The sequence below is a fragment of the Aedes aegypti genome, chromosome 1 (assembly GCF_002204515.2).
Source record: "Aedes aegypti strain LVP_AGWG chromosome 1, AaegL5.0 Primary Assembly, whole genome shotgun sequence".
NCBI lineage: Eukaryota > Metazoa > Arthropoda > Insecta > Diptera > Culicidae > Aedes > Aedes aegypti.
The window spans coordinates 195115059-195132154 of record NC_035107.1 but is presented as its reverse complement, the minus strand read 5'-3'; the positions used below and the strand labels follow the sequence as shown (position 1 = coordinate 195132154).

The window sequence follows — 17096 nt, the reverse complement described above, 5'->3', positions numbered from 1 at the left end:
TTGAATTTTATGATCCCTTATAACAGATTGACCCGGCATCAGGAGTGGAACTTAGTTACGAACAAATATTGGATAATTCAGTGAAGGTGGCAAAAGCTTTGCAGCGTTTCGGCATTGACAAATTCGATACAGTAGCCATCATCAGCCACAATTGCTTGGATTATGCTTTTGCGATGTTCGGAACGATTTTCGTAGGTGCACCTCTAGCACAATTCAATCCAGGATATCTCGAGAGTAGAATGATCAAGTATATGAACCAAAGGGAATAATTATTTACCCACATATTATTTTAGATGAATTGATGCACGCCCTGAACATGACTAGACCGAAGGTAATTTTTGTTTCACCGCAAGTGCTTCAGCGAGTGATCACTGTCAATCATCAGCTGAAATGTGCTGAGACGATCGTTGTTTTTGGAAACGGCAGTCCAGGTGTCATTTCTTTCAATGATCTGCTGAATCAACCGATACAAACCTTCAAAGCAGACCCAGTTGACAAACTGAATCACGTGGCTCTAATTCTACTGTCATCTGGAACAACTGGATTACCCAAAGGAGTTCAACTTACCCAAGCCAATATAATGACAACGATCGCGCACTCTAAAGAAGCTGCCAAACTGCTGGACCTCCCCGATCAGTTGGTTGCTCTGGCAGTGACTCCGCTCTTTCATGTGCTAGCTAGTGTTGGTCTGATCAATATGGTGACCAACAATTGTCGCTGCGTGCTGATGCCGAAGTTTGACGCTCATCTTTTTCTAAACAGCATTCAACAGTACAAGGTCAATCTTATGTCGGTAGTGCCTCCGCTTATGGTATTTCTAGCGAAACATCCGATGGTGGACAACTACGACTTATCGTCGCTGATGACGCTGTTTTGTGGCGCAGCTCCCTTGAGTAAGGAGATCGAGGATCAGGTTCGGGAGAGGCTAGGGATTGCATTTGTCCGACAGGGCTACGGCATGACAGAAACGACGTATGTGATGCTGATGCAAACTGGCTTTGAGAATAAGCCAGGTTGTGTTGGAAAAGTGCGAATGGGTCAGTGGGCAAAGGTCATCGATCCCGACAGCGGAAAAGTACTCGGACCAAACCAAAGAGGAGAGCTGTGCTTCAAGGGTTCGTTGATCATGAAGGGATATATTGGAAAGGAGAGTGACGTTGACGAAGATGGTTGGTTGCACACGGGAGATATTGGATACTACGATGAGGATGAGGATTTTTTCATTGTTGATCGAATCAAAGAATTGATTAAATACAAAGGATTCCAAGTGGCTCCTGCAGAGCTCGAAGCGATCTTGTTGAAACATCCCAAGGTAAAGGATGCTGCTGTCATAGGAATATCAGACGAGCGGGTTGGAGAGTTAGCAACAGCGTTCATAGTGAAAGAGCGCGAAGAGCAGGTTAATGAAGAGGAAATCAAATCATTTGTAGCAGAACACGTCTCACAGCAGAAGCAACTTCATGGAGGAGTAAGATTTATTGACGAAGTGCCGAGAACGGCCACCGGCAAAATTTTGCGTAGAAAACTGAGGGAACTTGTACCCAATACCAAAGCAAAGCTTTAAATAGTTGACTGTTTTGTTATTGTTGTTAAGTGTATGTTAATGTTGTATTCAATGGAAGAAGGTAAATATATGGTGAAGTTGATTTTCTATATCTTGAGCTTTGAATTATCTACAAAAAATGAAATACAAGCAATACAATCGTTACCTGTGAGCATTTCTGATACACCGTAACCTCAATTTACGAACTAGAAAAAGGACCTGAAGTAATATGCACCAGTTAAGGAAGATGTGCCAAAATGAAGGCCAAACGACATGTAAGTAGTGTTTTGATACACGAACTTAGATGGTTCATGTCCGCCCTACGTGAAGGTTAGCGAGTTTTTATTCCAATTAAACTAGATTGTTGGAAAATTTAACTTCTTTCAAACACTCATTTTGCGTGAATAATTATTTAAGCGGGCCACGGTGCACTGCTTTTTGGGGAAAAACACACCACAACATTGAGGCAAGACGCACCTAAACAGAAGGGCACTGCAACAATGCAACAATGAGATGAGATGCCCCACCGTGTTTTAAACGTAATTTAATTTATCAAAAAAACGAGTGTGTTGGATGATTTTCACTTACAAGATGATACAATTGTGCATTAATACGTTGGGAAAGACTTCAAATTATCTAACTTTTAAGATCGTAGGTAATTTTGGAAAGGTTCGTTCCGCTCCGACCAATGCACAATGGTCGAAAAAAAATTAAGTTTAGCCAAAACTAGTTTTATCGCCTTAATTCATGAAATATGTTATTTGGCGTTTTTATTGTTTTAGAAGGTGTTATTCACATATTACGTAACATTTTTGACAGGTTTTTTTTTATTAGAAATGCAATCAAATTTTGGCTGAAAGCACAAATTTTGTTTGTATTTGACCGAGTTTGATCAAAATGTGTATGAAGAGTGATTAAATATATTTTAAATGAACTTTGTATGGAAAATATCGTCAAAATATATGTATAATATTGAATTATTCAAATAGCTCTAATTTAAAAATCAGCCAATTCCTGCAAAAAAAAATAGACGTTTTTTGAAAGATCTAAGGATATTTTTTTGATGTACAATATTCGAAATGGTTTGGTAGTTTTGGCCGTTTTATATGGAGCCCGACCATTGTGCAATGGAGTGTATGAAAAAATGTTATGGAAAATAGGAATCATTACCAAATCATCTCATCTACAACTAACCTTGTCTCTACCCAACTGTCTTATAGATAGAGATTGTAAAGAAATCAATTCATTTCTTTTAAAACTAACATAAGAATTTTAGTTTTTAAATTTATAGTTCTATCTATCAGTTTAACTTTTCAATATGTATCAAATCTTCAGGGTGTGCACTAGGGTGCGGCTTATTTTTGAAAAGTTCCCAAAACCAAAAATTCGTGTGCTCTACTGAATTCAAATCACATTAAAAGAGAAACCTCAAAATTTGAGCCAAAAATATTAACATTTAGAGGTGGCGCAAGCGTCTTGAAGTTGAATTTTCAGGTTATAAAAAATGACCTTCAGTAAAGTACACATAACTTTGTTATTTTTCAACCGATTTTAAAACTTTTAGCATCAATACCTTCAAAATTAAATTTGTAAAAACTTTGTTGAACACCAAATTTGTCTAAAATCAAAACAAGTTTTAGTTAAAAGTAATTTATTCCAAATTTTTCCTCATTTTACTGAAAATTTCAACTTTGTTTGACCATAACTTCATGATTACTCAACCGATTCCAAATCTTTTTACATGCGTTTGAAGCTAATTTAATTGTTTTCAAACCTTTCATATATCACATTTCACTAAAAAATGTCTTGACCAAGTTATTCAGCAAAAACTGCACAAAAACATTATTTTTTGACGAAAAATGCCAGTTTTGTCAAATCTTTGGCAGTTAAATATTGTCTCTTAAGCTGAAACTGATTTTTATCATTTGTTAAACCTTTGAGAAGGACTTTGCAACAATTTTTAAATAATTTTGAAACGAAATTATGTTTGCATATGTTAAAAAATATTTGCACTATTCAACTCGTAGCTAAGGCAAGATGCTTTACATATTTAAGTTTTATAGAAAAAATGCTGTTTTCGGCAAAAAAAACTTAAATAATCCAAAGAAATTTGATTTTTTCACAGAAAAATCGTGTTTTTGGGTAGTTTTTGTTGAATACCTAAGTCACATATATTTTTTAGAAAAAAATGTTGTATGTACAGTTTGAAAACAAATAAATTTGCTTCAAAAATATGTAAAAAGATTTGGAATCTATTGAGTTTTAATGAAGTTATGGTCAAACAAAAATGATTTTTTTAGCAAAATTAGAAAAAATTTGGATATAAGTATTTTTAACTAAGACAAGTTTTGATTTTAGACAAATTCAATGTTCTACAAAATTTTTATAAATTTAATTTGAAAGAAAATGGTGCTAAAAGTTTTGAAATCGGTTGAATAATAACAAAGTTATGTTTACTTAACTGCATGTCATTTTTTATAACTTGAAAATTCACCTTCAACACGCTTGCGCCACCTCTAAATGTTAATATTTTTGGCTCAGATTTTGAGGTTTCTCTTTTTTTGTGATTTGAATTCAGTGGAGCACACGAATTTTTGATTTTGAGAACTTTTGAAAAATAAGCCGCACCCTAGTGTGCACAGTTTGTAACGTTTCATCAATTTGCATAGTATTTTTAAGCATAAGCATAAGCATAAGCATAGATGACCGTACAATTCGTAGTTGCTACTCCGTGATTGACCAGAACAATCGAAGTTGCACAGGGAATTAATGAATGGGGCTTGGGATTAGCTTACCATTCTTCAATGTGCACAAATCGAGAGCTCAAATTTTAAAAGTCAATAACGGCGCCGGCCACGTCCTTACGGTCATCGGGGAAGGGAAGGAATGTTAGTGTGACTACCGTTGTTACTAGAGACCGAGATCACCTCTGCATCTCCACGGTTGTCATGGAAAGGATATTGGGTTAGTGGGTAAGGTATAGATCTGGGAGTCACCAATGGTAGGTGATGCGATCCATGATATAATTACGCCTAACCGAATTTGCGAAATAATTCGATAATCGCATTGTACGCCGGACGAGTGTTCATCGCTCGCCCTCGCAAGAGCAAGCGATGCGATCAATAGATCAAACACAACTAACGGATCACGCCACTTTTCACTTCACCCGACCGACGCGCGACATGTTTGATCCTGCCCTCATCGCCCGCCCCCGCAGGAGCAAGCGTCAAGGTCGAAGGATCAAACACAACTAACGGATCACGCCACTTTTTACTTCACTCGACCGACGCGCGACATGTTTGATCCTGCCCTCATCGCCCGCCCCCGCAGGAGCAAGCGTCAAGGTCGAAGGATCAAACACAACTAACGGATCACGCCACTTTTCACTTCACTCGACCGACGCGCGACATGTTTGATCCTGCCCTCATCGCCCGCCCCCGCAGGAGCAAGCGCCAAGATCGAAGGATCAAACACAACTAACGGATCACGCCACTTTTCACTTCACCCGACCGACGCTCGACATGTTTGATCCTGCCCTCATCGCCCGCCCCCGCAGGAGCAAGCGTCAAGGTCGAAGGATCAAACACAACTAACGGATCACGCCACTTTTCACTTCACTCGACCGACGCGCAACATGTTTGATCCTGCCCCCATCACCCGCCCCCGCAGGAGCAAGCGTCAAGGTCGAAGGATCAAACACAACTAACGGATCACGCCACTTTTTACTTCACTCGACCGACGCGCGACATGTTTGATCCTGCCCTCATCGCCCGCCCCCGCAGGAGCAAGCGTCAAGGTCGAAGGATCAAACACAACTAACGGATCACGCCACTTTTCACTTCACTCGACCGACGCGCAACATGTTTGATCCTGCCCCCATCACCCGCCCCCGCAGGAGCAAGCGTCAAGGTCGAAGGATCAAACACAACTAACGGATCACGCCACTTTTCACTTCACCCGACCGACGCGCGACATGTTTGATCCTGCCCTCATCGCCCGCCCCCGCAGGAGCAAGCGTCAAGGTCGAAGGATCAAACACAACTAACGGATCACGCCACTTTTCACTTCACTCGACCGACGCGCGACATGTTTGATCCTGCCCTCATCGCCCGCCCCCGCAGGAGCAAGCGTCAAGATCGAAGGGTCAAACACAACTAACGGATCACGCCACTTTTCACTTCACCCGACCGACGCGCAACATGTTTGATCCTGCCCCCATCACCCGCCCCCGCAGGAGCAAGCGTCAAGATCGAAGGATCAAACACAACTAACGGATCACGCCACTTTTCACTTCACTCGACCGACGCGCAACATGTTTGATCCTGCCCCCATCACCCGCCCCCGCAGGAGCAAGCGTCAAGGTCGAAGGATCAAACACAACTAACGGATCACGCCACTTTTTACTTCACTCGACCGACGCGCGACATGTTTGATCCTGCCCTCATCGCCCGCCCCCGCAGGAGCAAGCGTCAAGATCGAAGGATCAAACACAACTAACGGATCACGCCACTTTTCACTTCACCCGACCGACGCGCAACATGTTTGATCCTGCCCCCATCACCCGCCCCCGCAGGAGCAAGCGTCAAGGTCGAAGGATCAAACACAACTAACGGATCACGCCACTTTTCACTTCACTCCACCGACGCGCAACATGTTTGATCCTGCCCCCATCACCCGCCCCCGCAGGAGCAAGCGTCAAGGTCGAAGGATCAAACACAACTAACGGATCACGCCACTTTTTACTTCACTCGACCGACGCGCGACATGTTTGATCCTGCCCTCATCGCCCGCCCCCGCAGGAGCAAGCGTCAAGATCGAAGGATCAAACACAACTAACGGATCACGCCACTTTTCACTTCACCCGACCGACGCGCAACATGTTTGATCCTGCCCCCATCACCCGCCCCCGCAGGAGCAAGCGTCAAGGTCGAAGGATCAAACACAACTAACGGATCACGCCACTTTTCACTTCACCCGACCGACGCGCGACATGTTTGATCCTGCCCTCATCGCCCGCCCCCCAGGAGCAAGCGTCAAGATCGAAGGATCAAACACAACTAACGGATCACGCCACTTTTCACTTCACTCGACCGACGCGCAACATGTTTGATCCTGCCCCCATCACCCGCCCCCGCAGGAGCAAGCGTCAAGGTCGAAGGATCAAACACAACTCTCATCAATTTGCATAGTATTTTTAACTCAAAACTGATTTGTTTCAGAAAAATAGACAAAGTTCGTTTTGTACCAGTGCATATTACCCCAGGAACCCCAACGGGGGTTCGTAAATTGAATCAGTTCGTGATACAAGGGAGCATAGCTCGTGAAACTAGGTTTTGCCTTTTAGAGTTGTAAGAAATTCAATTTTGATATTTTAAGAAATTATGCTTTTTCAGTGTTCCAGTATTTATTTGGTTCCAAATCAGGTTCAAATGTGTGTAATTAGGAGAATATCCCACAATACTGGACCCTAGAAGGTTGCTATATGTTGAAGAACCGTTTGTATTGTCAAGATCCCCGTTTTGGTAATTAACTGAGTACAACAGGTGTTCTAGATCATCCAAAAAACATCCTGGAATAAATACATTAAATCTACTAGTAGTATGACAACCAATCTTTTATGGTTTTCAATATGACACAAACCCCTAACCATTCATATTAACTGTCAGGAAAGTCTTGTTTGCCTGTAAATCAAAATTTTAAACAATGACATGTAGTGTTTTCTTCATAAAATTGATAGTAGAAGTCAAGTTAATAAAAAAGTAGACATTTTTGAAAATAGTCTAAATTTATTTTACCTAAAAACTAAAGAAAACCGTCTTTTTACTTATAGCTCAAAATTCAAAGCAATCGCATGTTGTTTTTTTCGACATAAAATTGATTGCAGAAGTCAAATGAAAATGTATGAATAGAAATAGAAACATCTGATTACACTCAAAATTTGTTTTACCTAAGAAACTGCTAAAACCCTATTTCATGAGTCTGTTTTTGTGTAAATCAATATCCAAAGCAATGACAAGTAGTTATTTTCGGACTGAATTTGCTTATAGAAGATATAGAAGATGTTCGAGAGGAAATAGATATATTCTAATAACACTTCAAATTTATTTGACCTAAGAAACTGATTTCATGAGCTTGGTTACCTGTAAATCTAAATTCGGAGCGATGGCACATAGCTTTTTAAAAATGGACTTGCTAAGAAAAGTTAGGAGAACATGTTAAAGTAGGAATAGTAATTTTTGATTACACATAAAATTTAATTACTCAAGAAACTACGTAGAACCTTAATTCATGAACTTATATGCTTGTGAACAAAACCTCTAAGTGATAGTATGTTATATTTTATTTTTTCAACAATATAATGTTTATAGTAGTTCAGTAAATATGTTTGAGGAGTAATATAATTTTTCGATTATACTCAACATTTATTTTACCCAAGAAACTACGAAAACCTTGTTGAATAAATATTTATGTTCGTAAAGATATATTCAAAGCAAATTTATATTGTTTTTCAAACATCAAATTAATTGTAAAAGTTGAGTTAACATATAAAATAGGTAATAGCACATTTTTGATTACACTCAAAATTTATGTAACCTAGGAAACTAAGAAAAAATCTGTTTCATGAGCCTTTTCGCCTATAAAGCAAAAATCAAAGCGATGACATTAAGTTTTTTCAATACTAATTTCTTTATAGCAGTCAAGTATACACGTTTGAGGAAAAAAATATGTATTAATTGAACTCAAAAATTGTTTTACTTAAATTCTATGAAAATCCCAATTTTATGCCTTAATCACCAATTAAAATATAAAGCAATATGCAGTTTTTTGACATTGAATTGATTGTTGAAGTCAAATGAACATGTTTGAGTAGAAATAAAATGTTTGATTACACTCAAAATTGATTTCACTTTAAGCTATGATATTCATAGTTTTTAAGTGAAACATTTTTTGTGCGTGATCAAAAATTAAAGTTTTGTTCTCAAACATGTTCACTTAACTGCTTGAAAGAGGTTTATCTTGAAAACAAAAACTCAATGTCATCACTTTTAATTTCCATTTACAGGCAAACAGTCTCATTAAATATTGTTGTTCTTAGTTTCTTGGATAATATGAATGTTGAGTGTAATCAAAAATTTCTATTTTACTCAATAATGTTCGCATGACTTCTACAATCAATTTAATGTGAAAACAAATTTGAGTGAAATTGAAAATTATATTTTAAACTGAAATATGTTAAAATATCTTCTATTAGTAAATTTATAACGAAAAAAATAAATGTCATCGCTTTGAATTATGATTTACAGGCAAACAGGCTCATGATGGAGGGTTTGCCTTAGTTTCTTATGTGAAATAAATTTTGAGTGTAATAACAACTTTCCATAACTTTTTAAACTTGTTTACTTAACTTCTACATTAAATTTTATGTTAAAAAAATAAATAAAATATTGTCTTTGATTATTATTTTACAAGCATAAATGTCTATTGGACTAGTACTAGGTTCCACGTAGTTTTTTTCGGGACAAATAATAATATTGAGAGTAATCAGAATTTGTATTACTTCTCAAACATATTGAATAGACTTCTAGAATCAATTTTATGTTGATAAACCTACAATCCATCGATTTGAGTTTTTATTTACTATCTTATATGTTTATTCAAAGCAATGACAAGTAGTTATTTTCGGACTGAATTTGCTTATAGAAGATATAGAAGATGTTCGAGAGGAAATAGATATATTCTAATAACACTTCAAATTTATTTGACCTAAGAAACTGATTTCATGAGCTTGGTTACCTGTAAATCTAAATTCTGAGCGATGGCACATAGCTTTTTAAAAATGGACTTGCTAAGAAAAGTTAGGAGAACATGTTAAAGTAGGAATAGTAATTTTTGATTACACATAAAATTTAATTACTCAAGAAACTACGTAGAACCTTAATTCATGAACTTATATGCTTGTGAACAAAACCTCTAAGTGATAGTATGTTATATTTTATTTTTTCAACAATATAATGTTTATAGTAGTTCAGTAAATATGTTTGAGGAGTAATATAATTTTTCGATTATACTCAACATTTATTTTACCCAAGAAACTACGAAAACCTTGTTGAATAAATATTTATGTTCGTAAAGATATATTCAAAGCAAATTTATATTGTTTTTCAAACATCAAATTAATTGTAAAAGTTGAGTTAACATATAAAATAGGTAATAGCACATTTTTGATTACACTCAAAATTTATGTAACCTAGGAAACTAAGAAAAAAATCTGTTTCATGAGCCTTTTCGCCTATAAAGCAAAAATCAAAGCGATGACATTAAGTTTTTTCAATACTAATTTCTACCATTAATACCACTAAGTCAAGTCTATTAATACCACTAAGTCAAGTCTTTGTACAGGTCGGACGTATTTCATATTTGCTCCGCTTCAAATAAATCGCGCGCGTTTGTTTTTTTTATTTTGTTCTTTTGTCTAACTGCTGCGTAAGTGAATCATGCCGTGCGCGAGTAATAATTGTACCGTCAGTGACGATAAACATGTGTGGTATTGCCATGGGTCGTGCGGAAAAAAATTCCATGCTGCGTGCGTCGGCGCTCAAAGGAATCATGAGCAGAGTATCCTGTCATATATGCTTCCGCTCTGTTATGACTGTCAGAAGCGATTTGTACTAGAAGCGAACTTTGAGAAGTTTTTCAATCAGCAACAAGAGACCAACAAATTCAATAATTTATTGATGGAGTCGAATTACAAAATTTCATCCAATTTAAATAAATTCGATATTAGCGAAGGGTTTGTGAGCATCGAAATGCTATTGAACGACCTGAAAAGTGATTTCAAAGCCATCGCAGCAAAACATAACACTACAGCTGAAGAAATTGCGAAAAGCTCTGCTCAAGTGAATGAATTGGCATTGCGTTGCAAAAATGGAAAACAAGACGACGTTGCCATAAAAAAACACTTGACATCACTGTTCGACATATCAATGCAGGCCACCAAGAACAGCATAATAGAATATTTTGATGTACTCACTTCCGATTTGACACGGGAGCTTAAGAATATTTGCACTGAATTTGAAAAAGTCAGTAGTTTGATTATTGATATGGCTAGCCATTGTTCAGAACATAATGCGAGCCATGCAAATTCATCATCGGCAGATATCATAGATGAATTGAAGCAAATTTCAAAAGCCGTAAATTCTCTTGAAAAAAAGAGTACATCTTCACCCCCATTGGAATCACACCCAAATTTGGGGACAGAGATGATGTCCGCGCAAGCTGAAAACAATTCTGGCTGGCGACTGCTTGGAACGCAAAAAGTTTGGAAGGCTAGTTGGGCAGAATACGATGCACGCCAACTTCGTCGCTTGAATCAACAAAAATACGCAGATAAGACAAGGAAACGTCGCAAGCGAAACGCAGTGCGAATATCAAATACCAATTCATACAACTCAGTCCGCAACAACAACAACAACAACAACAACAATGACGACAGATCCCGGAACAAATATAAAGGGATACTCAACAACAATAAAACGGTCTTCAATAAAACCAACAAAGGCAGCAAACCCACATGTAGCTATTACAACTACAACAATAACAACAAATGCAATAGTCAACAAGCAGCAACAAGCTCTCTTCCTCCGGATAAGGATCTTTTGGCAGCAGCGAAGGTGAAATTCTCTGGTCACTCTACTGCAAATCAACGAGGTATCAAGTTTCAACGAGGAGAAACACTAAACCCGTACCCGGTGGATCACCAGTTCCCTCAAACAAGCACCTCTTCTTCCCCAAATTGGGCTCATTCAAAACATTACATTCATTTCTTATATCTAGGTGTTCTGTGTTATTTGACAACACTATCATCCTAATTTGGTAAAACAAATTTAAGATTTAATTAACATTTTGTTAACAACATATTACATTTCATTTGCCGTAGCAGTTCAGTTTTTTTTACAGGTGAGTTGATTTCACCTGCTTATAAGAGAAAAAAAAACGTTTTTAATATACTTAACCTAACTTAACCTAAACATATAACGCATTAATCGTGGCAATAGAAGATTGTAACGATTTTTGCCTGAAATTATTAATGATTGTATTTGACATTTGTTCCAATGTTTCAACATTGGATATTCTATGTAACTCATTGGTACTATACCAGGGAGGAAGCCTCAGAATCATTTTCAAAATTTTATTTTGAATTCTCTGCAGAGCTTTTTTCCTGGTTTTACAACAGCTAGTCCATATTGGTACAGCATACAACATGGCTGGCCTGAAAATTTGTTTGAATATCAACAGCTTGTTCTTAAGACAAAGTTACGATTTTCTATTAATAAGGGGATAGAGACATTTTACATATTTATTACATTTGGCTTGAATGCCCTCAATGTGATTTTTGAAAGTTAAATTCTTATCTAGCATGAGCCCTAGATACTTAACTTCATCTGACCAATTTATTGGAACCCCTCTCATCGTGACAACATGTCTACTTGAAGGTTTCAAATAAAGAGCTTTTGGTTTATGTGGGAATATTATAAGTTGAGTTTTGGAAGCATTAGGAGAAATCTTCCATTTTTGCAAGTATGAAGAAAAGATATCCAAACTTTTTTGCAATCGACTACAGATGACACGCAGGCTTCGTCCTTTGGCGGAGAGGCCTGTGTCATCCGCAAACAAAGATTTTTGACATCCCTGAGGTAGCTCAGGTAAGTCAGATGTGAAAATATTGTATAATATTGGTCCCAAAATGCTGCCTTGGGGAACACCAGCTCTTACAGGAAGTCTTTCAGATCTGGAGTTCTGATAATTAACCTGAAGTGTACGATTTGACAGATAACTTTGAATTATTCTAACAATGTATGTTGGAAAATTAAAGTTTTTTAATTTTACAATCAAACCTTCATGCCAAACACTGTCGAATGCTTTTTCTATGTCTAGAAGAGCAAGACCAGTAGAATAGCTTTCAGATTTGTTGGAACGGATCAAATTTGTTACACGTAAAAGTTGATGAGTGGTCGAATGTCCATGGCGGAATCCGAACTGTTCATTGGCAAAAATTGAATTTTCGTTGATGTGGGCCATCATTCTGTTCAAAATAACCTTTTCAAAAAGTTTACTGATGGAGGAAAGCAAACTGATTGGACGATAGCTAGAAGCTTCTGCTGGATTTTTGTCTGGTTTTAAAATTGGAACAACCTTAGCATTTTTCCATTTGTCAGGAAAATATGCTAATTGAAAACATTTGTTAAATATATCAACTAAAAATGATAAGCTACTTTCTGGAAGTTTCTTGATGAGGATGTAGAAAATTCCATCATCGCCAGGAGCTTTCATGTTTTTGAATTTTTTAATAATAGTTCTCACTTCTTCCAAATCAGTCTCCCAGGCATTTTCGAAAACGTTCTCTTGATTGAGAATATTTTCGAACTCCTGAGTAACTTCATTTTCAATTGGACTAGTAAGTCCTAAATTAAAATTGTGCGCACTTTCAAACTGCATAGCAAGTTTTTGAGCTTTTTCGTAATTAGTTAGCAATAATTTGTTTTCCTCTTTCAATGCCGGTATTGGCTTCTGAGGTTTTTTCAAGATTTTAGATAATTTCCAAAAGGGCTTAGAGCCAGGGTCCAATTGAGAAATTTTATTTTCAAAATTTTTGTTTCTTAATTGAGCAAAACGTTTCTTGATTTCTTTCTGCAAATCCTGCCATATAATTTTCATAGCAGGATCGCGAGTGCGTTGAAATTGCCTTCTCCTCACGTTTTTAAGACGGATCAAGAGTTTAAGATCATCGTCTATAATCACGGATTCAAATTTTACTTCACATTTTGGAATTGCAATGCTCCGGGCTTCAACAATGGAATTTGTTAAAGTTTCAAGAGCATTGTCAATATCAAGTTTAGTTTCTAAAGAAATGTTAACATCAAGATTGGAGTCAACATACGTTTTATACATATTCCAGTCGGCTCGTAAATAATTGAAAGTGGAGCTGATAGGATTGAGAATCGCTTCTTGGGATATTTGAAATGTAACAGGGACATGATCAGAATCAAAATCAGCATGAGTAATCAGTTGGCTACAAAGATGACTAGAGTCGGTTAAGACCAAATCAATCGTAGATGGATTTCTAGAAGAGGAAAAACATGTGGGGCTATCAGGGTATTGAATTGAGAAATATCCTGAAGAGCACTCATCAAATAAAATTCTGCCGTTGGAATTACTTTGAGAATTATTCCATGACCGATGTTTGGCATTAAAGTCACCAATGACAAAAAATTTTGACTTATTGCGAGTCAATTTACGCAAGTCAGTTTGGAGCAAATTAACTTGCTGCCCAGAGCATTGAAAAGGCAAATAGGCAGCTATGAAAGCATATTTACCAAACTGTGTTTCAACAGAAACACCTAAAGTTTCAAAAACTTTAGTTTCAAATGATGAAAACAGTTGATGTTTTATACGCCTATGAATGATGATTGCAACTCCCCCACATGCCCCATCAATTCGATCGTTACGATAAACAAAAAAGTTAGGATCTCTTTTGAGTTTAGATCCAGGTTTTAAATACGTTTCGGTAATAACTGCTATATGCACGTTATTAACCGTAAGAAAATTAAACAGCTCGTCCTCCTTACCATTCAGAGAACGAGCATTCCAATTTAAAATATTTAAATTATTATTTGGATCCATTAGAAAAACGTAATCCAATAACAATTTGATTAGTAAATTTTACACCTACTTGGACTGCTTCAGTCATAGTGGTGGCTTTGAACATTGCATCAATCATTAGATTCAATTGTTCAGTTAGAAAATTAAAATCAGAGGCAGACATGTCATGTGATTTCCCATTGGAATTTCCGGTAGACGAAGAAGCGGAATTACCTGTGGCGGTAGGGTTTTTTCCATTTGATTTGAAACAAGTAGAATGGGTACCCATGGATCGAACAGGGGAGGAGTTCGAATTTCCTGCTACGATATCGGCAAAGGATTTACCGTGGGTAGATACATTCGAAATAGAAAGATTCGAACGGCTACCCGACGGATTAAAATTAGTTTGTGAATGAGCATGATTATGATCTTCCTGATGGGTATGATTCATGATCAAGTGATCGTTAACTGAAAAATGAGCATTGTTCGATACTCTACCAGGCAAATTCCGGAAACGACCGTTATCGTAACGGATATTATCTTTCATCTGCCTGGCACGAGCCTCAATGACCTTTTTGCGTGAAGGACAATTCCAAAAATTGGACTTATGGTTAGCCCCGCAATTACAACATATGAATTTGGTGGTATCTTCCTTCACTGGACAGACGGCGTGAGAAGAACCTCCGCAAATCATGCATTTAGCATCCATGCGACAATTTTTTGTACCATGACCCCACTTTTGGCACCGACGGCACTGAGTGGGGTTCTGGTAATTTCCTCCAGGTTTCTGGAAATGTTCCCATGTCACACGGACATCAAACAAAAGTTTTGCTTTTTCTAAAGCTTTAATATTATTTAGTTCTTTTTTGTTAAAGTGAACTAAATAAAATTCTTGAGAAAGCCCTTTCCGAACAATGCCAGATTGGGTTCTCTTTTTCATAATGATTACTTGGACTGGGGAAAATCCAAGTAAATCATTTATTCCATTTTTGATCTCTTCAGGTGATTTATAGTCACTTGAGAGACCTTTCAAGACAACTTTGAACAAACGTTCAGTTTTGTCGTCATAAGTAAAAAATTTGTGCTTCTTCTCTTCAAGATGTTTGAGAAGAAGCTCACGATCTTTAAGAGTTTCCGGCAAAACGCGACAGTCTCCTTTCTTTGCGATTTGGAAGGAAACCTTGATTCCCCTAATGGAGTTCAAGATCTCCTGCCTAAATCCCCCAAATTCGGAACAACTGACCACGATAGGCGGCGCTCTTTGCTTCCTCACTTGAATCAAAGAGCCTGGGCTAGAGGCTGCTTCGATTTGGTGTTCGGAAAATTTGTCTAGAGCATCGAACTGATTGCTCATTTCAATACAATTATTCATTTCACCCTTGGAAGAAAGTTCGCATTCCGGGGAAGCGTCCTTTCTTCCATTCTTGCCACGTGTAGTGACAGTTTTAAAACCCACTTTTTTGGAAGGAAGTAGTGAATTCAGAGATTCACCCTTCCTTTTGTTTGTTGTTGATACCATGTTTAATTAATAAACGAAAGAAGACGTGACCTTCGAAAGGTTTTTTCCCAAGACGGTGTCCAAGAAGGATTACCACCGCTAGCTTTCGCCAACGGGTCCAACGAAAAATCGAAGGCACGGGTCCAAACAAGGATCGTAAAGGGATCAATAGTAGAAAAAATAGTACTGAAAAGTACTGTTTTAGTAGCACTGAAAAGTACCGTTTTTAATTTTAGCACTGAAAAGTACTGTTTTTGTAGCACTGAAAAGTACTGTTTTATTGCTTTAGGTAGTTTTTAAGAAAACTTCCAAGAGCAGAGAGAATTCGTGTACGCACAGCACGAAGGTACGATGCGCACTGTTCTGAGAAACTCTTTTTCTCAGCATTGTTCGTCGTGTTCCTGTGAACGTTCGTGTTTTCGTCCGACCTGACGCACTCTACAGAGGCAGACCATGACGAAGCTGGTAACGTTTCAATAGATATGAATAATAGTTTTAAGAATGACGAACTACCATCAATTTCTTCAGAAAATCGTTCTACTGAAATTCTGGTATATTGCCAGAATTTCAATCGCATGAAGAGCGCATCAAAAATGAGTATAATTAGTAAAAATATATTAAGCTCCTCGTTTTCAGTTATTTTGGGCACTGAAACAAGTTGGAACGATAGCATTAAAAACGAAGAAATTTTTAGTAGCAACTATAATGTATTTAGGAATGATCGGGATTTAGTTTTAACCCAAAGGAAGTCAGGTGGTGGAGTTCTAGTTGCAATTTCTTCAAAATTAAATTCTGAGCTTATTGCTTCACCAAAATTTAAAGATTTTGAGCACGTTTGGGTAAAAACAGGGATCATTGGACAGACTCATATATTCGCGTCAGTTTACTTTCCTCCTGATCGAGCTACTAAGTCGACGTATGAAGTGTTCTTTAAAGCAGCCGAAGAAATCGTTTCATACTTTCCTCCTGAATATAAAATTCATATTTATGGTGATTTCAATCAACGAAATGTAGATTTTATTCCAGATTATGATAATGAGAGCATTCTTCTTCCAGTTGTTGGTGAAAATGAAACATTACAATTTATATTTGAGAAAATTGCATTCCTAGGACTCAACCAAATTAATCATGTCAGAAACCAACAGAATTGTTTCTTAGATTTACTTCTAACGAATATATGTGAGGATTTTTGTGTTGTGGAATCTGTTTCTCCGTTATGGAAAAATGAAGCGTTCCACACAGCGATCGAATATTCGATATTTGTACACAGTAACCTTAATCCCAACGACTGTAGTTATGAGTATGTTTTTAATTACAATATGGCTAATTATGGTACAAAATAAATAGAGTAAACTGGCAATCCAATCTGAAAGAAGAAGTAAATATTGAAAGTGCCGTACAAAACTTCTACAAAAT

The 17096-nt window shown here is 37.3% G+C and overlaps 1 protein-coding gene across 1 annotated transcript in view; it reads left to right on the top strand.

The window, feature by feature from the left end:
* The window catches only part of LOC23687863 (4-coumarate--CoA ligase 1), a 33559-nt gene extending 31318 nt beyond the window's left edge, over positions 1-2241 (top strand). The window contains exons 3-4 of the mRNA XM_021856611.1: positions 27-234; positions 294-2241. Of these exons, the coding sequence (XP_021712303.1) occupies positions 27-234; positions 294-1564 (1479 nt within the window). The 3' untranslated portion in view covers positions 1565-2241. The remainder of the gene's footprint in view (positions 1-26; positions 235-293) is intronic.
* The last annotated feature ends 14855 nt before the right edge of the window (positions 2242-17096 follow it).